Raw genomic sequence first — 21,225 nt, 5'->3', positions numbered from 1 at the left:
CTGTATATGTATGTGTGTGTTTTGTAAGGAAGGCAGCCTTAAGCTGTACAGAGTTAGGGTTGGCTGGCTGGTGGTGGGGTTCCCACAGCTTGGACAAAAATCCCCCACAAAGGGACATACCAGCTTGGCTACGTTGCTTCTCTGAAATGCCCACTGGGCCTGGGGGCAGCACATGAAGTTTTGTGCACATCTGAAAACCTGTGACGGAGGCGAGGAAGCACAGCTGGCCTGAGGACGCCAGCTGAGCCGCGAGCTGCCAGTCCTTTAGTGAAGGCCTGCCCTGCAGCCCTGTTGCGGGAGTCACCGCCTTCTGCTCTGGGGCTGCCTGTTTCATGACAGTTTGGCCAATAATGATTTGGCTCCTGGGTGACAAAGCAGGTGAGGCTGGGCTACGTGTCAAGGACTTGATGGTGAGTGAAGGACACACGTCTTCCACAGGGAAGGCTTCCTCAGGGACTGAGCCCAGTGGAAACAAGGAAGGAACTCAGCCAGAGGCTAAGTGGAGGGTTGGCTAAATCTGGCTCCCAGCCTGGGTTTGGACTCTTGTTTCCTTGGCTCCTTGGCCCCCTTTTCCCCTCCCCCACTCCTGCTCAGGTGGGGTGGCCGGTGGGTGGGGGAGGAGGAGGAGGGACACGCCACCACAGTGTCCTAGCGATGCATCTGTACAACGTGGTCAAGGCCAGTGCCCTGGACCAGGGCCTCTGCCACTCCAGCGAGCAGGGGACCACTTGGGCTCTTGTTACATCGCAGACTGATGAGATCTGCAGCAGAGCCTGGATTCTCTATTTCTAAGGAGCCCCCAGGTGCTGCTGGTCCAAGCCCACCCTGGTTCCCAAGGACTGGATTCTTGGAGTTAGCAGGATGTGCTGGCATCATGGGGAGGGACACAGAGCCGGGTCCCCCGGCACTGGCTCTGTGGCCGGCAGAACCCCCACACTGAGTCTCTTCCCATTCCCCACATACAGACCCCTGATGCCGGGGGAACCACAGCGGAACCACACACACAGGCCTCTCTTCCGAGCCAGCTTCTCTGGAGCTCACCAGCCTCCTCCTCCCACTGGGACCCAGGGTTCTGCTGAACCGGCCCTGCCATGTGGCCGCCTGGTCCAGCCCATTTCAGAAGCATGGAGCCACTGGTTTTCTGGGGTTCACCTCTGTCACCAAGGTTCCAGCAAAGATTCCCATCCAGAGGGGGTCTGAGCTTTCTCCCACACCCTTGTGGGGTTGGTGGGGGACCCGCTGGGAGCAGGGTGCAGTGTCAGGAAGCCCCCTGATCAAAGTGAACCAATGATCTCTCCTTCCCCTTCCCTCAGCCAGGATCTTCTCAATTCCGGAGACAACAAAACGTCTCAAGATTCATTTAATAAAACCAACAAGTCTTTTTCTTTCTTTCTTTATTCGAAGGACACTGGGAAAAGGGACAGCCCCCTGCCGAGACGGTTCCGGTTCATTAGTGGGGGCCAGAGGGGTGTCAGCGGGGTAGACTTAACAGAGCGGGGAGAGAGTCAAGGTTGGAGAAAGGGGAGGGGTCGAGGATGCCGCTTCCCATGAGGAGTGACAGCTGGCACTCGGACTAGGTGAACTTGAATGGGGGATGGGAATGTGGTTTCGAGGCAGGTGGGGCTGCAGGCCTGGAGCCTGGGAAGGCCAGGACCCTCCCTTTCTGCCACAGGAACTGAACAGGGCCTTCTGCCTGTGGACCACCCATCTTCTGTAGGCTCTGGGTGCTGCCCGGTCCTGGCCAGCTGCCCTCTCCGCTCTGCGCTGGCTGCAGCCAGGAGCAGAGCCAGCCAAGGTCGTGATCTCTCCAGCAAAGCCCCCAGATGCTGGGCAGCCTGGGAAGGGCTGGGGCTGGGGCCGAGGCAGGGAAGATGTGGGTGGTGAGCAGATCCAGATAGCAGCACAGGGCAGGGCCGGTCTATGTCTGCACGTGGGTCAGCTGGATGTCGCCCCCCACCTCCAGGTTGTTGATGGCGGGCAGGTTCTTCAGGCGGTGGTGGTATTCAAACAGGTGCTGACTGTCCACGGCCACCTTGAAGCAGTGCCCTTCACACATGATCCACACCTGGACAGACAGACCCCCGACATTCGCACCCCACCTGGGCTGTCCTCAAGTGGAAGGCAGGCTCGTCTCCCTCCCTCCTTCCCAACTTCCCCAAACTTCAGTCAAGCAAGACCCAGACCTGCACTTGAGCCACACTGAAGGATTCCCTTGTGCCCAAACCCGCCTCGTGCGCTCCTTCCCAGCACCTTTTCCGTATTCTGTTCCCCGCCTCGCACCCCCACCCAGAACGTCATCGCTCCCCACCCTGCACACCTTGTCCACATGGATCACTGCTAACCCCTCTTCAGGATTCACCTTCCTTCCTCAAACCAGCCTTCCCACACCTCCTGTGCATTCACAGTCGCTAAGTCGTGTCCCATTCTTTACGACCCTTTGGACTTTAGCCCGCCAGGCTCCTCAGTCCATGGGATTCTCCAGGCAAGACTACTGGAGTGGGTTGCCATTTCCTTCTCCAGGGGAATCTTCCCAACCCAGGGATGGAACCCATGTCTCTTATGTCTCCTGCATTGGCAGGCAGATGCTTTACTTGCTGAGCTATTGGGGAAACTCCCCACCTCCTGACCCCCATCGAGTCAAGTCAGATGCCCCCTTAGGCCTGGCCTATGTCATCCATACCCCTAGGACCCGGCACACAGGCGTGGTCAGTGCTCGTGTTCCTGCTGCGGCAGCCCCTTAACTTGTCTTTTCCTTCCCGACATCCTCCAGAGGCACCGGGAGCACTTCTGTTAGACTATCATCGTGCCCGCCGCACACTGACACCAGCAGAATGGTCCCTGCACGCCAGGCACTGTCCTAAGCATGTCACGGACACGATCTCATTTCCTTCTTGCTTCTCCACGAGATTGGTATTACTTGTAGCCCCATATTTTAGATGAGGAAATGGAAGCACAGAGCAGTTAAGCCACTTGCTTAAGGTCACACAGCCATCAAAGTGTACCGCTCTCTGGCTTGAAACACACCAACACCTGGTACTAAAATCCAAATCCCTTCACTGGCCCCCAAGCCCTCTATTGGTCATTTTCAACTCTGGGAGAGGAGTATCAGGGCATATTTCAAAGCACAGATGGGGCTTCCCTGGTGGTCCAGAGGTTAAGAATCCGCCTGCCAATGCAGGGGACACCAGTCTGGTCCCTGGTCTGGGAAGATTCCACACGTTACTGAGCAACTAAGCCCCGGGGCCAGAACTACTGAGCCCACGAGCTGCAACAAGAGAAGCCACTGCCAACGAGAAGCCCATGCATCGCAACTGGAGAGCAGACTCGACTTGCCGCAACTAGAGAAAGCCCATGGACGGCAATGAAGACCCAGTGCAGTCCCCCACCCCAAAAAATACAGGTGCCCAGGCTCACCCCCTCATGGGCCTGGAGTGGGGCCAGGCATTGATTTTTCTTTTTCAAGCTCTCAGGTGGTCTGAGTGTATAGTCAGTGTTGAGAATCTAGCTCTGTGTCATCCCAGCCTCCAGAATTCCCACCCTCCACCCCTCACCTCTCTGTCCTCCCTGCTTCCTAGACAGGCCGTGCCCATGACCCTTCCCTCTGCTGCTCCTAAATCTTGCAAGCTGGGCTCCTCCCACCACCGAGGTCCCACATGCACTCTGGCCTCCTCTGAGATCTGCCCCCTCCTAAGGCCGCAGGACCCTGGGGCTCACTTGTTCCTTATCCTACTTTGCTCTCTCTGTGGTACCCATTGCTATTCCATGGTGATCTGTCCATTGTTTCTTTCTTCCTCCTCCCACCTCGGTTGTAAACTCCATGGGGTCAGGACCTAGACTGCTGGCGTCATAACTGTCCCCCCAGCCCCTGGGGTACTTTCTGCTCAAAGCGGGCCTGGATGAAATAGCTGATAAATGACTGTTGAATGAGTGAGTGAGTGAGTGAATGAATGACACCTCATTCTCAAGTCCCATCCCACACTGATTGGCTGTGTGACCTTAGCAAGTGTGACCTTAGCAAGTAACCTACACTTGTGAATTAGTTTCCTTATCTGTAACAGCCGATAGTACCTGCCCCCTGCCTTATGCAGGACAGTAACAGTAAAAGATAATAGCAGTCATTTGGTGAACAGTTTCTCTTCTTCTGAGGCCAGGCCTCACACTAGAGGCGTCAACTCATGTCTCGATCAGCGTGCCCCCAGATGCCTTCCACCCGCTCCTCCATTTGCCGCTTGGGAGCCCCTTCAGGCTCCAGGTGGCAACATCTCACCGAGAAGCTCTGGCCTCGGAAGAAGGGCATCCCTCGTGGCAGGCTTCGCTCCTCAGACCCCCAGGAGCCGTTGATCTGCGTGTTGCGGACCACCGCATTCTCGTTGAAGCGGGGGTTCAGGTGGAAGGCGATGTCACTCCCTGAACGCAGGTTGATGTAGAACCTGGGGGGCGGGCCACTCCCATGGACTCTCTGCCCCGAGGCAGAGGGGTGGCTAGAATGACCTTGGGGTGTCTCTTCTCCCCAGGAGGCCTGGCTTACCTCTGAGCGCTGGGCAGGATGGTGCCCGACACCAGGATGCTCTTGGAGGGGTACAGCCCACCCAGGATGGAGGTGAAGAAAGGTAGCTGCTGTGGGAAGGGGATGGGGCAGGTCAGCCAGCAGCAGCCAGAGCAGCCGCCACCCTAGGGAGACCTTTGTGCCAATTTCTATACATCTGGACTGTCAGCCCACAGTTTGTTGTGTCTGTATCTTCAAGAAAGAACTCCATGGTATCTTTACTTGGCTCAGTAAACGACAAAGAAAACCTTTCCAGCATTCCTCAAATTAATGGACATTTACCTTCAGGAAAAGAGCTTTGGTTGGACGCAAAGGATGCTTAGGCTGAGAAGGGGAGGCTGTATGATATGCTAAGGGTGAAGGGATGATTTTAAAGGTGAAAGCTCCTTTTGTTAAGTCTTCTAAGTTACTTGGAAGTTTCCAGAACTTCAGTTTACTAAGGCACTGCTTTTAATTTTGAAAGCTGCCCTCTCCCCCTCCCCCCAACGCTGCACAGCACAAACCAAACCTCCCCTCCTCCCCGAGAAACCACTTACGTAAACCGGGTTGGGATACACCGCGGGTGGGATCACGGGATTCTGTTGAAATGAGATTGAGAACGTCAGGGCGGGAGTGCGTAAGCACACGTATGCGCAAACTCTTGTGAGACCGCGCGTTCTAGAGAGGATGCTCCAATAGAAGACTGAAGTAGTAAAGGTTTCAGCTCTTGGGTTTTCCCAGCCACCCTCCTCCGCATATCAACCTTGGTGGGCCTTCCTGTCGTACTCCTGGATCCCATCATGGTCACCTGCCTCTCAGCCCCTCCAAGGACAGCCCCATTGACTCTAGGCTCCTGTGTGCTTTGTCTCGGCAGGAGGCGGAGGCGGAGGCGGAGGCGGAGAAGCAGCCTACGCCCTTGATCAGCAGTGACAGACATCCCAGGGACTCGTCTTCTGGATGCAAGGTCTCATATCCAGATACTGGGAGCACTGCGCGCCACACCCACCCGCCACCCCAGGGACAGAAGGATCTGTTTTCCTGCTGGCCCCTGCTGCTGCTACTGCTAAGTCGCTTCAGTCGTGTCCGACTCTGTGCGACCCCATAGACGGCAGCCTACCAGGCTCCTCCGTCCCTGGGATTCTCCAGGCAAGAACACTGGAGTGACCACTAAGGGATTAATTTCTTGCGCCACTGGGTAAATCCAGCCTGATCCAGAACCTCTACTGACTCTAAGGAGAGTTTTGTGTGCATGTCCCCTGAGCGAAAGACCTCAGCCCCAAATGGCCCCACCCTCCTTGCTAAATTGTTTTCTTCCTGACCCTGGACCTAGAGAATTCAGCCTCTGGTAAAGGGGCACGTAGTGGGGCTGTGAGCTGGTCAGAGTGTTCAGACTTACAGGGAACATCTGTCCAGGGGCGCTGTGTATGGTGTGGACGAAGGTCTGAGCCTGGAAGGAAGAAACCACGTTTTTAACCAGCTCTCACCTGTGCGAAGACCACCACCTGCCCCCAGAGGTGGCACTTAACACTTAACTCTCTCCTCTTAGGAGAGTTTCATCTTGGGCTTGTAACCAGCCAGAAGGTACCTCCAAATTGGTGGGTAGAGATATTTCTTCTCTTACGGGCATGAGATAGGGGCAAAGGTTTCTTCTGAGAACAAATACGCATTTGTGGTGTGTGGCCTGTCTTTCTTAGGGGAATCACTCCAGCATAGCTTCACTTTGCAGAAGGAAGAAGTGGAAGCGGAGTCTTGGCGTCCTGTGGCTGCCCACAGACTGACAGAGGCCTGAGCAAACCAGTGGCCCTCGGGGCTGTTTCCCAATTCATCAGGGCTAGCCACCCTTCCCCCAACCCAAAACCCTCCCACTGTTACCACCACAGCCAGGCAGACGGTCCAGGGGTCTGGCCTGGGTGGCCCTACCTTCCAATGGGAGAAGCCCAGTGTTTGGCTTGCTTCCTCCTTTAATCTACCACCTAGGGACTGAACCCGGGTCTCCTGCCTTGCAGGCAGATTCTTTACCTTCTGAGCCACTGGGAAAGCTCTCTTTTAACCCACAGGAAGAAACAAAGCGAAAAGCTTCTAAAGATAGAGCAAGAGACTTACAATGGGAGCCGAGTTGGCTGGCCAGATCCCTGGAGGCTGAAGGGGATGAGAAGCGAAAATAGTGGTTAACATTTGTGCCGCATGAGGGTGAGATGGCGGCAAGACCTGTGGTAAGAAATGCCTCCTTCCTGCTGCCGAGCAAGCCTTCCTGAGCCTTCTGGGCGCCCAGATTCTCACCCATCCCCCTCAGGATACACTGTGGTTATGCAACAGTGTCAGGGAGGGGTTGGAAGTGGAGAAGGGGGAACTTTCCCACTGGCTCCTTCAGAAGGGGAAAGTGAAAGTGTTAGTCACTCAGTAGTGTCTGATTCTTTGTGACCCCATGGACAGTAGCTCGCCAGGTTCTTCTTTCCATGGGATTCTCCAGGCAAGAATACTGGAGCGGGTTGCCATTCCCTTCTCCAGGAGATCCTCCTGACCCAGGGATCGAACCCGAGTCTCCTGCATTGCAGGCAGATTCTTTATCATCTGAGCCACCGGCAAAGCCCTCAAAAGGAGAGGAGGCCATATCTGATGCAGACCATTTCACTTCCTTTAGCTCCCTGAGACAAAACCATTATTCCCAGTGCCCTAATTCACCCATAAGGTGAACACTAACATTGGCTGGAGATTTGTTGTGTGCCAGGCTCTGGCTTCAAGACTTTACAAATGAGAGAGGCATCCTTACCTCCTGTTTTGCTGCTGAAGCAACCAGTTCTCAGGAAAATTAGGCAACTTGCCCAAGCTCACCCAGATATCAAGAGATAAAATCCAAAATGGTACCCAGTTCTTCTGATAGTATCCATCACGCCCCATCCTCCCCAGGCCAGGGCCAGAGTCGGGCTGCCCTGCAAAGGCTCCCTGGAGCTCTACCAATCCTGGGTCCACATGGCAGGAGGCAGGTGCCCTGGCTGTACCGTGATGGGCATGGGAAGGGCTGGGTAGAGAGACCCCCCTCCCCTCAGTCCTCACTGCTTAAGTGGCTGAGGAAAGGGCAGGTCCTGCTCCCCTTCCTGTCCAAGACCTTGCCTTCACCCAGCAGACTGTTCCTCTTGCAAACCTATTCCACATTCATTAACTGAGTCCCTACTGCATGCGAGGCGCTGTGGAAAATGCTGGGATACATGAATGAACCAGCTACAATCCGAGCCCACAGAGGGCCTGGTGGGTGTAGGGAAGCAGGGGAGAGGAGTGATGGAGAGACATACATAAGCACAGTTATATCAGGACATGATGACTGACGTAGCACAGAAATATTGAGAGTCTGTAGGGATGCAGGGGCATCCAGTGAGCCGCCAATCCGGGACGGAGCTCCACAGGAGCCACACTTAAGGAGAGCTTCGAAGGGCCATTCAGGGTTGGCTGGGGGTGAGTGGCAGAGCAAGCCCAGCACAGGGGCGGCACTTGCCAAAAGCATGGTGGCCCAAGACTGCCCCTCGTGAGTAGTGGAGGCTGCGTGAGCTTCATGGGTGAGGCCGGGAGGAAGACTGGGGCAAGCCCGGGGAGGATTCTGCAGATTCTGCTGGGGAATCTGGGCTTTCTCTAGAAGGACTTGGGGGCCTTTAGGACTTTAAAACATGGGGAAGATGCAATTGGATTTGTGCGTGGGAACAAACAGTGGTGGTGGGTGGGTGGGTGTGTGGGGGTGGAGAGCCAGGCCATGGGTGGGGTGGTGAGGGGGTGGATGGCCTGGACCAAGCCAGTGGCTTTGGGAGGAGAGGCGCCGGTGCCCTGGAGAGATAATGATGGAAGGAAGAACTGAGGACAACTCCCAGGTCCCCAGCTCTGGGCTTGGGGGTGTGGATGAACCTTTGGGCATAACGGGGCCTGGAGACCTTGACTAGCCTGCTGACTAGACCAGTGTCTCAGACACTGTGTCCTTCGTGCTGATGGCTCAGCCTCCCCAGGCCTCTGTTAAACTCACATTTGATTTGCGCCCCCTGGGCCTGGGTGGGAGACAGACAGCCTGGGAGAACTGCACCTTGGAGCAGGCGGGCTGCTTGGGAGCTGCACGGATGTTCTGTTAAAACAAAACCCCATGCACCATGGGGTGAACAGAAGCATTAATGGAGCCAAGGAAGAGTGGGAAAGCAGGGGCCAGGCAGGGAGGAGCGAATCAGACAGGAGGGGGAGTGAGGGATGCGCAGGACCCACAGAGGAAAGGCTGGGCTGCAGGGAGTAACAGCAGGCTAGCCAGCGCTCTCTCCACCTCCATCTCGCTGTCCATCTCTCTCCACCTCCATCTCTCTCTCTGCCTCGATCTCTGTCCACCTCCATCCATCTCTCTCCACCTCCGTCTCTCTCTGCCTCGGTCTCTCTCCACCTCCATCCATCTCTCTCCACCTCCATCTCTCTCTACCTCGATCTCTCTCCACCTCCATCTCTCTCTCTGCCTTGGTCTCTCTCCACCTCCATCCATCTCTCTCCACCTCCATCTCTCTGTCTACCTCGATCTCTCTCCACCTCCATCCATCTCTCTCCACCTCCGTCTCTCTCTCCACCTCCATCTCTCTCCACTTCCATCCATCTCTCTCCACCTCCATCTCTCTCTCTGCTTTGGTCTCTCTCCACCTCCATCCATCTCTCTTCACCTCCATCTCTCTCTACCTTGATCTCTCTCCACCTCCATCTCTCTCTCTGCCTCAGTCTCTCTCCACCTCCATCTCTCTCCACTTCCATCCATCTCTCTCCACCTCCATCTCTCTCTCTGCTTTGGTCTCTCTCCACCTCCATCCATCTCTCTTCACCTCCATCTTTCTCTACCTCGATCTCTCTCCACCTCCATCTCTCTCTCTTCCTCAGTCTCTCTCCACCTCCATCCATCTCTCTCCACCTCCATCTCTGTCTCTGCCTCGATCTCTCTCCACCTCCATCTCTCTTTCCATCTCTCTCCACCTCATCTCTCTTTCCATCTCTCTTTCCATCCCTCTCCATCTCTCTCCACCTCCCTCTCTCTCTCCTTCTCCATCTCTCCATCTCCACCTCCATCTCTCTTTCTATCATTGTCTCTCTCTCCATCTCTCTTTCCACTTCCTCTCTCCACCTGCACCTTGATCTCTCTGTCTCTCTCTCCACCTCCATCTCTCTCTCCATCTCTACTTTTCTCTCCTCTCTCCTCCACCCCCATGGGAGAGAGTTAAGGAGGGAAGGAATATGAAAGATGAAGACCAAAGAAGAGGACCCAGTATTTGTTAAGGGCCTGCTGCGTGCCTTTCCCATCTCAAGGTGCATGCACAGATACCAGAGTGGTGACAGTAGCTCCCAATCAGTAGCCTGAGGCCCTGCAGAATGTGAGCCCACCATACCCCAGTCTTCCCAGTTTTCACACAAAAAAACCGAAATCCAGATTTCCATGTGCTATTACCTGACCTTTTTCCTGCTACACTGTGGCAGAATGCACGTCCCGTAGAAAAGACCATCTTAACTACTTTTTAAGTGTGTGGGTCAGTGGTGTTAGGTTGACTTCCATAATTGTACAACCATCCCCACCATCCAACTCCAGAACTCTTTCATCTTGTAAAACTGCCCCGACCTTTTAGATGTTGGTTACATGTTAAAAATTTCAGAACGCAGAGAAGATCAAATAGACCTGGGAGTGGCCCAGCAGGCTGTTCTGTGCCCTCGATGGCTGTGACCTCACTGAGCTGACACAGCGACCTGTGGGGCAGCAGACCCTGCTCCTTGCACAGCTGAAGAAACTGGGGCTGGGAGAGGTGAAGTCACTTGTCCCAGATCCCCCAACCAATGAGAATGGCAGAGCTGGGGATTTGAGTTGGATTCAGTTTGATTCCCAAGCCCGGGTTCTTTCTACCACCACACGGCCTCCTAAGCAGAGTGGGGATAGAGAGAAACAGAGACGAGTGGCATCTGAGTCCAGAAGACTGAGCGGGTGTCCCAAACAGAGACAGCAACACGAGGAGGAGGAGAAGAAGGGAGCTGGGGGCGTGGAAAGGAGACTGGCTGGCACTTTGGGTCCATGCAGCAGGGCCCAGGCCCAGGGAACTGGGCCCCGCTCCCAGCCCTGGGGGACGAGTGCTGGGTGGACAGTCTGACCTGGAAGCTGATGGAGGACAGCTGCACGACACCCGTGATGCTGATGGCGTCGATGCGGTGGAAGGGCACGCGGTGGGCATACTGCGTGAAGAGGTTCCCGTTCACCATCACCTGCCGAGAGACGTGACATGCCAGGGAGGGGGACCCCAGCCAGGCGGGAGCACACCTGGGCCTCCGGGACCCCTGCTTCTAGAAGTTTAGACCTGCATCTAGTTTTCACATTTATTCCCTGTAGATCCGGGCATCAGCCTTCAGAGATGTGCCAGTCACAGGAACATGCTTGGGACCCAAAGGGCATCCAGACACTATCTCTGTCTGGCTCTAGTCGTTGCTTTTTCATTCTTTTGGTTGGTTGTTTATTGCAGTAGTTTGTCTTTCTAAGCATAGCTCACCTGGGGTATTACTGAAATATGCATGTTGAAATATACATACAAATGTTGGTGGGGAGCAGAGGTGACATCAGGTTATATGACAAGGGTGTGATGATATTCGTGTTCACAAAGAGAAGCACAGACACAGGTGGACTCACTCCGCCCCCTCCTTCTTCCCAAGCCCAGAGACACTGCTCTGCTTGCCAAAGCAATGTGCAATGTCCTGCTGCTGCTGCTGCGTAAAACCAAGTTCTTAATTACACCTGGATAAAGGCACCAACGAGGTAACAGGAAAAAGAAATGTTCCCAGAGACCTGGAGTGGAAGAAGGGGCACAACAGAGAAATGGGAATAACTTGGACTGTAGAGACACCAGGAGGCCAAAAAGCCCCGTGGTGACCTCTAGTGCTTGTTTCTGGAGTAAAAGAAGCAACTACACTTGTAAAATGCAGGGGAAGGTGTAAGGGGACTGCAGCCTTACAAGGAAATGATCCTCTTCTCTGTACAAAGGTGTTGTTCACGTGACTATTTTAAGACCATACATGGCGCCTGATCGAGACAGGGGGACAGGCAGCTGAAGGGACGAGAGGAGAGTTCCAACTCACCCTGAACTCTGAGCTCTGTACCTGGAAGCAGAGCTCAAATGAACACCCCCTCTGGAAGGGCATATGCATCTTCCTCTCCTCCGTCCCCCAGCTTCCTCTCTGCTTCGTGTTGCAGACCACATACCCACCCTCTTCAAACCGAGGATTGAAGTGGAAGGCAATGTCACTGTCGTTATAGCCGGTCTGAAGGTTCACAGCAAACCTAGATGGGGGGAAATCAGGCGGTGCTTGGTGTCCTGGTTTACTCCCAAGGGTGGGAGCAGGAAGTCCTCACACTTTTCACTGACATCCGTCTGGGAACCTGCACACAGCCTGCATGGCTGGTTGATGCCCATCCCTACTCTGCTGCTGTCTGTTTTGTTCACCTAATTTGCACTAATGTGCTTTTGTTCAGTTACCACATTTTGCCCTTACAGTGTGAATTTCTCTGGGTAAAGAAATTTGTATCCAAGTTGGAACTCGAAAAATGTGCCTGGAAGGGAGAGCCTTTTGGACCAAGTGGTCGCCGAGGCCTGCCCACGTCCACTAAGTTGGGACAGAAGAGGACAAGTGGAAAGAACTGGTGGGACCCCTACAGAGACGGTGTCTAAAGGGGAGACGTAAAATAAACCCTAGCTCTCTGGGCATGGAGGCCGTCGTGTGTCCACCTGCCCCCAGTGAGGTCAGCAGGCCTGGACCCCGAGCCCAGCTCTGCCCTGTTTGTTGTTTGCGATGACCAAGACCACGCTATTTAAGCTGCCCCACCCAGGAAAGGGGGTGATTGCCTTCCTTCAGGGATGACGATCGAGGCGGCCCGAGGATGCCAAGTAAGTGATTCTTTGTTCCCATCTCTCCTCACCTTCCCAACCTCCTCTGGGTACAGCCATGACTCTAAGGTGAGGGCTAAAAAGAAAAGGAGCTTCCAAGGGGCCTGGCTCATGAAGGGGGTGCAATCAATGTTTGTTCTGACTTTTCCCAGATGGAACTCCTGCATGTCCCCAAACCAAGTTCTGATCTGAGGTTCTCCAGCAAGAATTCTGTCCCACCACCTTGCCTGAACTCAGAACCAGTGCGGTTCACAGCCTGCTTCTCAGAGTTACTCTGGTCTCCCCAACCAACACACAGCAGCCCGAGAGCACGCCTTGTTCCCGTGCCAGCCCCACAGAGCCCGGCGCTGCAGCACACCCACGGGCGGCCCTCAGCAGACATTCTCTCTGCAGGGCCAAGTTCTGGTTTTTTCTTTGTTTGGACTGTGCAGCATGGCCTGCAGGATCTTAGCTCCTCAACTAAGGATGGCACCCTTGCCCGCTGCAGTGGAAGCGTGGAGGGGTGCCCACACACCTTCCAGGGAAAGCCTGAGAACCCATTGCTTTATCAGTTGCGAGGGTGAGTTTGGGGTGTTGTCCTCAACACTAAGGTGCTTGGTGAGCTCTCAGCCAGCAAGACCAACAGAACTGGCCGGGACCTGAGCCCTAGATGCTCCCTCTGGGAGCACCAAAAGGAAAGGATGTTCCAAGTGATTCTAGAGTGAGAAAATCAAAGTCCCTGTTCCTCTTAAAGTGAAGAATAGTGTTTCTGAAATATCGGGGTATAATCTTCCCTTTGCCGTCCTCCAGCTTCATGGCTGTGTTCCTTTGAAAATTCTGCCTCAGGGAAGGAGAGAACAGCAGCTCCCATCAGAAGGGGGACGATCGGAGGTAGAGACAGGTCTGTTAGACAGAGTGGAGTAGAAAGCCCTCCTGTGTTGGGAGGAAGGGTCGGCACAGGGAGGGGGAGAGAGGAGGGATGGGAGTTCAGAGACAAGGGTCCCGATTCCCCTGCTGGGACGGTTTCTGGGAAACCAGGTGCCTCACCTCCCTCCGAGTCCCCTGGGGGCACGCAGGGCTCTCAGAGTCCCATGGTCAGTGTGCCTGTGTCACCTGGCAGGGGAGGCAGTGGCAGAGGAAGTCATCTAGAGGCTTCTGAGGGAACTCACGTGTCCAGAGGGGCCTCGGTGTACACTGTGGACCTCAGGGTGCAGCCCACCTGGACGCCACCCGCACAGGCACATGGTGCAGGCCTCTGGGTCACCCGGCCCTCGGCAGGGGTCAGTCAGGGCTGCTTGAGCCACTGATGACCCTCCCGCCTCTGAGAATATGTGCAAGCTCTTCTGTGTTCCCAGACAGCCCACCTCGGGAAGGAGAGGGATGGGAAACAGAGCCGAGATATTTATTCTTTGAATTGACTTTCGCAGCAAAGACCTTGAAACTGAAAGACACCAAACCGCGACTTTGAGGGCAAGTTTAGATATTTCCATGTCAGCCCACATGAGGTTTCTGAAGCAGATGCAGGTGCCTGCAGGAAATGGAGGGAGTTGACATGTCTGCAGCTCTGGGTCACTGTGTACGAGGTTCAGTCCCAGAACTCTGCTCTGGGCTGGCCTGCTTCCCTCCCTAGACTGTGAGCCTCCATCCCCCCTGTCTCTGGGGAGTCTGCTTAATGGTGCCCTGGATGCTACAAGCAAGTGGCCGGGGTCTCATGTATTGTTGGCAGGGCCGGGCCCTTCCCATCCCCGGAGCCAGGTGCGGACACTTGGAGGATGCTGGGTGGACCCTCCTGAGCTGACAGCACCGTGGTTCACTCAGGGCGAGGCTGAGAGAGACAATTCCCGGTACCTGTTCCCGCCTGAGGGAAGAACGGCCCCAATGATGGTGATCTTGTGTCCATCCTGGAGACCCCCTTGGATCATCCCAGTGAAGGGGACAACCTGTGGGGAGGAGATGGTGGTCAGTGTCTCCTGCTTCCTTCTCTCCACGCTAGAGAAAGCCTGCACACAACCTACTGCAGACATAAAAAGATTTTAATAAAACAAATAAATAGATAAAGGATCCGTGGTTCTGGTGAAGAGGCTTCATTTTAGAGCCAGGCATTCTCCAGGTTTGAATCCTGATTCTGCTGCTCGTTACCTGAATGGCCTTGGGAAGCTTACGTAACTTCTCTTTGCCTCAGTTTCCTCATTTGTGAAATAGGGATAAACCCTACTTTTGGGGTGAGATTCATGATTGAATGAGAAAGTCTGTGGAAGATTCCATCGTGTAATAGGCTGTCTCTCTACCACCCCCAACCCTCACCACTGCTTCCGTCTTGGTCTCTGAGCAAAATTCCTAAATTTAGTTACATCTCAACTTTCGAAGCTTCCTTCCAAATGCCTGATGGTGTTATACAAACTGCCTTACACACTGTACTATCTCCTAGTCAATTTTCACATTTTTCAAGCTGTTGAAGTCTTGTCTACCTTCTCCTTTAAGTCAATTCCCTACAAAAATTAAATGCTTATATAAAATGGATAATCAACAAAGACCTACAGTATGGCACAGGTAACTCTGCTCAATGATATGGAGCAACCTACGTGGGAAAAGAATTTGGAAAAGAATAGATACATGTATGTATATAACGAATTACTTTGCTGTACACCTGAAGCTAACATAGCATTGTTAATCAACTATACTCCAATAGAAAATAAAAATATAGAAACTTTTTTAAAAAAAAAAAAAGAAGGAAAAAACTCTCATACACACACACACATGCAGTGCTGCCAGAAATGAGGCAAGTGATTTACATATTTGAGCTGGCCAGGTAGGGGACAGTAGGGAGTGCTGGGGACTGCAGCAAAGTAGGCATCATCTTCCTTATCTAAAGAGCAGTGTCCACTCAGCTGTAACCTGTGATTACCTTCCAGTCCAGTGTGGACAGAGCTTCCATCTTACTAGGAGAAGACAGAAATCTGGATTTTTTTTTTCCTCTGTAAAGCTTTCTACTTTCTGGGGCAAAAATCCTTTTAAAAAGGATTGTAGAAGAGTTTCTTTGTGATAGAGACACATAATGAATGTTTGCAATGAGCTGATATATCTAGATTTGCTGCAAAATAATCCAGGGGTGGAAAGGGAAGGAGGGTTGGATAGAAGTGAAGCAGATAGGTCAAGAGTTGAAACTGAGGGGTAGGTGTGTGTTGTTTATGATACTGTTCTCTCCACATTATATATTTTCTTTGGCAGCAAATTAAAGTAAACACTGTGAAGACCAAACAAAAAGCACCCACAAGCCCAGTTCAGTCCTTCCCTGTGTCCTTGAGCCGTGCGACCACTCAGAGTCCAGGGAAGCCCCTCCGAGCCCGGTGTGCACAGCTGGCCCTGGGAGATAACCAGTGAGGCCAGGATCCATTCAGACAGACTGTGCTCCCCATGCACCTTGGGCAGAGGTGTCTTTTGTGGCCCCCCCGGTCAGGTCTGAACTCGGCCATAAATACTTTGGTGACCTTAAGCAAATCACAGTGTCTCTGCACCTCTGAGTTCTTTCTGTTGTCTGTCCATGTCAGTGATTTTGGAGTCGAATCAGCCTGACACAGTGAGGCTGACCAGCATGGCGGACTTTCCTGAAGAAGAATCCCCTTATTTGTTTGTTGAAGCCTCTTAAGAGCCTTTCATACCATCATGAAAGACAAGGCTTAAAATATATCCTTCTGGCAGCATGGGCGCCTCCCTCAAGCATATTCACATGAAGGTATAAAGAACTGAAAGTGTGATGGGATGAGGTCCTCAGGGCACAGAAGGAAGGCGGGATGGAGGAAGCCCTGTGTGGGCCAGGGGGGCGGGCAGTACAGTTAATCTTAGGAAATGTGTGTGTGTGTGTGTGTGTGTGTGTGTGTGTGTGTGTTAGTTGCTCAGTCATGTCCAACTTTTTGCGACCCCATGGACTATAGGTGCCAGGCTCCTCTGTCCGCAGGATTTTCCAGGCAAGAATACTGGAGTGGGTTGCCATTCCCTTCTCCACGGGATCTTTCCGACACAGGGGTTGAACCTAAGTCTCCTGCATGGCAGGGAGATTCTTTAACTTCTGAGCCACCAAGGAAGCCGTGGCTCAGACAGTAAAGAACCTTAGGAAATGATTCCCCCAAAAAGCTTTGTGAGATTTTAATGTCTTAAATGACATCCTCAAATTCTGAAACACAAGATTATTTCAAATTGAGTATAGTCCTAAAGACAAGATTATTATAGTTGCATTATAATTATAAAGAATCAGAAGCAAGTCCAAAAGTCCACCAGGAAGAAAACAGTGAAATTAATTTGGTATTTCCATACAATGGACTTAATGGAGACTTGATAAAAGAAGAGGAAGAAGGGAACTCTTTGAGAATTGATATGGAGTGATGCCACATGGATTATTTTAAAAATGGGTGGGGGAGGCTATATACATATATTTACTAATTATAAATAAAGCATTATGTAAAAACATTTCTGGAATGATTCAAACAAACCATTAATATTGGTTGACTCCAAGGAGGGTTGGGTGGACTGAATAATTACCACTCTCCCCTCTGCCCTACCAAAAATGTCTACATGATAATTCCTGGAAGTTGTGAATATACTACTTTATACAGCAAAGGGAGTTTTGCAGATGTGATTAGGTTAAGGATCTTGAGATAGGTTATTGCAGATTATCTGCATGGGCCCAGTGTAGTCACAGGGTCCTCAAAGAGGGAGGCCGAAGAGGAGGGTCAGTAGTAGATGTGACAACAGAAGCAAGAAACTGCTAGCTTTAAAGAAGGAGGAAGGGGCCACAAGCCAAGGCAAGCGAGCAGCCTCGGGAAACTGGGAAAGTCAAGGAAGCATTCTCCCCGAAGCCTCCAGAAGAGAACCGCCTTGCTGACACTTTGACTTTAGATTTTGACCTCAGAACTGTAACAGAATAAACTTGTATCGCTTTCAGCCTGGCTGGCCAAGGACCCCTCTGTGCATGTGTGTGTTGTGTGTCTGTGATCTTAGCAAGAAACAGCAGCACCTAGAGGACTCGGAGGAAGGATTTTTATGTTGGATTTATGGTCCCACAGCATGGACTCGCCTCCCAACTCCCCGGGCTGGCAGCTCTGATGTTGCATGACCTGTCTGCACCCCAGTTCCCTCCTCAGAACGGTGAGACACTAGTGAGGCCAGCCTGGCAGTGTCCTTGAGAGGATTAGGTGAAAGGCTAAGTGGAAAGCCCTCGGCTGGAAAGACTTGACAAGGGTAGCTGTCTACAGCAGGATGACCTAATCCTTTTGCTGGGATCGAACTAGGTCTCAGCTCTTGGCCATGCCTGGAGACTGAGGATCTTTCCCTCCTCTTCATATCCTTCCAGAAAGAGGAACCAGGCCCTACAGGCCAGGGGTGGGCAGTCCCCTTCTGGAGACCCAGTGTCACAGAGGCCACCCAGCCATACCTGGCTAGGGGGCTCACCCACAGCGGGCAGCACCGCTACCCTTTGGTGGCCTCCCTTCCATGTCTTTGTTATCTCATTATCCCATTTCCTCTAAACCACACAGGTCATTATTGGTGACATGTTTACAGATGAGGAAACAGGAACAAGAAGGTTGTCCAACTTTCCTGAAGTCACACAGCTGGGCAGTGATAGAGACAGGTTTGAATCCCAACACCCATGCTTTTATCCCTGACCCAGGCCGCTTCTCACGGTGAAGCCCTGATCCTGTTGGACTGAACAGCGAGTCCTGTCCTGACTCTGATGGCTGCTGCCCTCTGGCCCTCTGGGGGCTGGGCCAGATGAGACCAAAACGGGGCATTGGCGAGTAATAGGGGTGCTCCTGAGGCATTTCCTAGAGGCACTGACTCAGCCGAATGGCCGGGCGGGTGACCCTCATGTTGCACTTGGGAGGAAGTGAGGTCCCGGATACTAGAGGTCACTGGGTGGCCTGGGGGCGGGTGGCCACGTGGGGTGGACAGTGCTGCCGGTCCCTGGGGGGCTGCACCAGCCTCTTTCTCGTCCAGACTCTGAGGCCTTGCTGTCAATAGAAGGAATTTCCTTCGAATTTCAAATTAGAATCCAAGTACTAATGGCTTTTGAATCCAAGGATTAGAAAGGAAAAATGTGTCTTCAGAATAATAAAACGTCAGGGTCCGGAAGGGGCTCCGGGTCCCCCCTCTGAGGGAGAAGGAAACCTAGGTGTCACATCCTGACCCTAAGGTCACCGTGGAAGCAGCCACTGGGGGGGGGGCCCAGCTTCCTCCAGCCCCAACAGGAGCCCCCCAAAGTGGGCTGAGGGGCACTGGACACTGCCTGGAGCAAGCAGGCCCAGCGGGGCCCCCGGGGAGGTGGGCTTAAGTGTGGAGTCCAGCAGTCCCCAGTCCCTGCTGTCCCCCCATGCTTCCCCAGGAAGGACTCCATCAGCCCACCTGCCCAGCCTGTCAGGAAGCTGAGGTCGGGAGAGGCTCCTACTGAAGGACCAGGCCCAAGACACAGAGAGCATGGAGATCTCCTGAGACCCGGCCTGCCACGTGCCTGCTTCCTGCTCACCCAGGGCTCTCTCCATGGGCACTTGCTTCCTCGGTCACTTACCATCTGGGGACATTTGACAAGTGACTTCCACCTGTCTGAACCTGTTTTCTATTTATGACCTGGGGCTGATAAGGTTCACAGGGTTTAAACACCACCCGCAATGGGCCTCCACACAAGAGGCAAAGGGCACAAGACGCAGCCCTTGCACCCCACAGGGCCCCTCTCCCCCATAACTCCCCAGAGGGTCCTTCTCAGATAGCCTTGACCTGCCCTGCCTTACTCTCTCCCCCGTCAGGGAGCAGACACCTCCTCAGGAGGCCTTCCCTGCCACCCCCAGACTCCTATTAATTCTAAACACTTCCACAGTGAGCCAGACACCTTTCAGGCTCTCTCAGTGTACTACCTCGCTTAATTCTTCCCCCAGCCCTAGGCGGTGACTTGAGGATTATCCCCATTGTACAGATGCAAAAATTGAGGCCCAGAGACGTAAAGCAACTTGCTGGAGGTTGCGTGTGCATGCCTGCTCAGTGGTTTAGTCATGTCCAGCTGTTTAGTCATGTCCCTTTGGAATGTAGCCCGCCAGGCTCCTCTGTCCATGGGACTTTCCAGGCAAGAATGCTGGAATGCATTGCGTTTCCTGCATTTCCTCCTGCAAGAGATCCTCCTCACCCAGGGATGGGGGTCCACATCTGAGCCACCTGGGATGCTTGTGGTCACCCAGCTAGTACATGGCTGAACCCAGGGAGGTCATCTTCAAGGTAAGTGCATTTCGCTTCCACGCTGGGTTGTTAGCCTCCCCAGAAGCCCTGTGTACCTCTCCCTTCGGGCAAAAGAAAATGATTAATAATCTCTTTTCTAGTTATGATGTGGGCCCTTCTTCCCCCACTGAGCATTTAGAGCAGGAGTGGCAGCCAGAGAAAGTTCAGTAAACCTTTGCTTACGGAATCCTCGTGATGCTCATCCGCTGCAGCCCTGCGTGGTGCTAGGGGTACGAGACGAGCTCGGAGCAGAAATTCTGTCAGGAGCTGGTGTGTCTGCCTTTCTTGTGTTCTCATTTGGATGCCCCCCGCCCCCCATCCCCTGCAAGAGCTCCTGTTACCTGCAGGAGCTGTGACACCTGTCCCTCCCCTCCCCCAGCTGAGGCCACCCCTAGCCCCGGGAACTCACTGGGTTTATGTAGGAAGCCTGGGCACCACCGAAGGCCATTTCTCCACCGCCTCTGTAGCCACTGCCACTTCTCCCGCTGGCTTAATGAAGAAATAGAAACCTAAGCAATCTGGCAGTTATTCAATGGGGAGGAGCCCAGAGCAAGAGGAAATGGGTGGAGACAAACAGCAGAGGATAGAAGCGAATGCTCCTCCAGTGCTCTCTCTCCTCTCTCCTGTGCTCCGCCCCGAGTCAGAACAGGTCCCAGAAGTTCCTGTAGGCTCAGAGATCCTCACCGCATGCACACCACAGCGAGCTTCTCGGAGACACGCCCCGATGTTGTGGTTGTGTCATGAATGTCCAGACAACAGTGGGACTGCTTGGCACGGCCCATGCAGATGGGGGCTGCCTGTGCATGGGGTGGCGGTGGTACTGGGAAGGCCTGACTATAACCGTTTTTCCAGGCCGAGTAACAGAGGCTCAGAGAGTCTAAGGGTCACACAGCTCATCAGAGGCAGCTGAGCCGTCTGAGGCCACTCGGTGGTGGTGGTATTCGGTTGCTCAGTCGTGTCTGACTCTTTGTGACTCCATGGACTGCAGCACACCAGGCTTCCCTGTCCTTCACCATCTCCTGGAGCTTGCTCAAGCTCATGTTCATTGAGTCCGTGATGCCACCCAACCATCTCATCCTGTCACCCCCTTTTCCTCCTGCCCTCAATCTTTCCCAGCATCACGGTCTTTTCCAATGAGTTGGCCCTTTGCATCAGGTAGCCAAAGTATTGGAGCTTCATCTTCAACATCAGTCCTTCCAATGTATATTCAGGGTTCATTTCCTTTGGGATTGACTGGTTTGATTTCCTTGCAGTCCAAGGTACTTTTAAGAGTCTTCTCTAGCACCACAGTTCAAAAGCATCAGTAGGGTCTGGAAAAGGTATCCTCCCCTTTAAAATTCTATCCCTAATATAAAAACATTATCATGTTGGGACTTCCCTGGTGGTCCCATGGTTAGGACTCTGCACTTCCACTGCAGAGAGCATGGGTTTGATCCCTGGTAAGGGACCTAAGAGTCTATATGCTGCCTGGCATGGAAAAAAAAGAAAAGAAAAACATAATCACGTAGAAAGAAATGTCTTGCAAATATAAAACCTCACATTGAAGTT

The 21,225-nt window shown here is 53.2% G+C and overlaps 1 protein-coding gene across 5 annotated transcripts; it reads right to left on the bottom strand.

Moving 5' to 3' along the window:
- Positions 1 to 1,377: 1,377 nt before the first annotated feature.
- LGALS9 (galectin 9) lies at positions 1,378 to 20,196 on the bottom strand. 5 transcript variants are annotated; one of them, XM_061390485.1, is made up of 11 exons: positions 20,087 to 20,194; positions 14,269 to 14,360; positions 11,636 to 11,837; positions 10,661 to 10,771; positions 8,532 to 8,627; positions 6,629 to 6,664; positions 5,922 to 5,972; positions 5,083 to 5,124; positions 4,529 to 4,617; positions 4,268 to 4,430; positions 1,378 to 2,065 (listed from the first exon to the last, which is right to left on the bottom strand). In XM_061390485.1, the coding sequence occupies exons 1-11, from the start codon at positions 20,123 to 20,125 to the stop codon at positions 1,919 to 1,921; spliced, it is 1,068 nt and encodes a 355-aa protein (XP_061246469.1). In that variant the 5' UTR covers positions 20,126 to 20,194; the 3' UTR covers positions 1,378 to 1,918. The 5 variants fall into 5 exon arrangements, with proteins under 5 accessions (XP_061246469.1, XP_061246470.1, XP_061246472.1 ...); XM_061390486.1 differs by lacking the exon at positions 8,532 to 8,627 and having other exon boundaries at positions 20,087 to 20,192; XM_061390488.1 differs by lacking the exons at positions 8,532 to 8,627; positions 10,661 to 10,771 and having other exon boundaries at positions 20,087 to 20,195.
- Between the last annotated feature and the right edge of the window lie 1,029 nt (positions 20,197 to 21,225).

The sequence above is a fragment of the Bos javanicus genome, chromosome 19, assembly GCF_032452875.1.
Source record: "Bos javanicus breed banteng chromosome 19, ARS-OSU_banteng_1.0, whole genome shotgun sequence".
In the NCBI taxonomy this organism is placed as follows: Eukaryota; Metazoa; Chordata; class Mammalia; order Artiodactyla; family Bovidae; genus Bos; species Bos javanicus.
The sequence above is the reverse complement of the archived record's forward strand: the minus strand, read 5'-3'. Positions and strand labels throughout refer to the sequence as shown.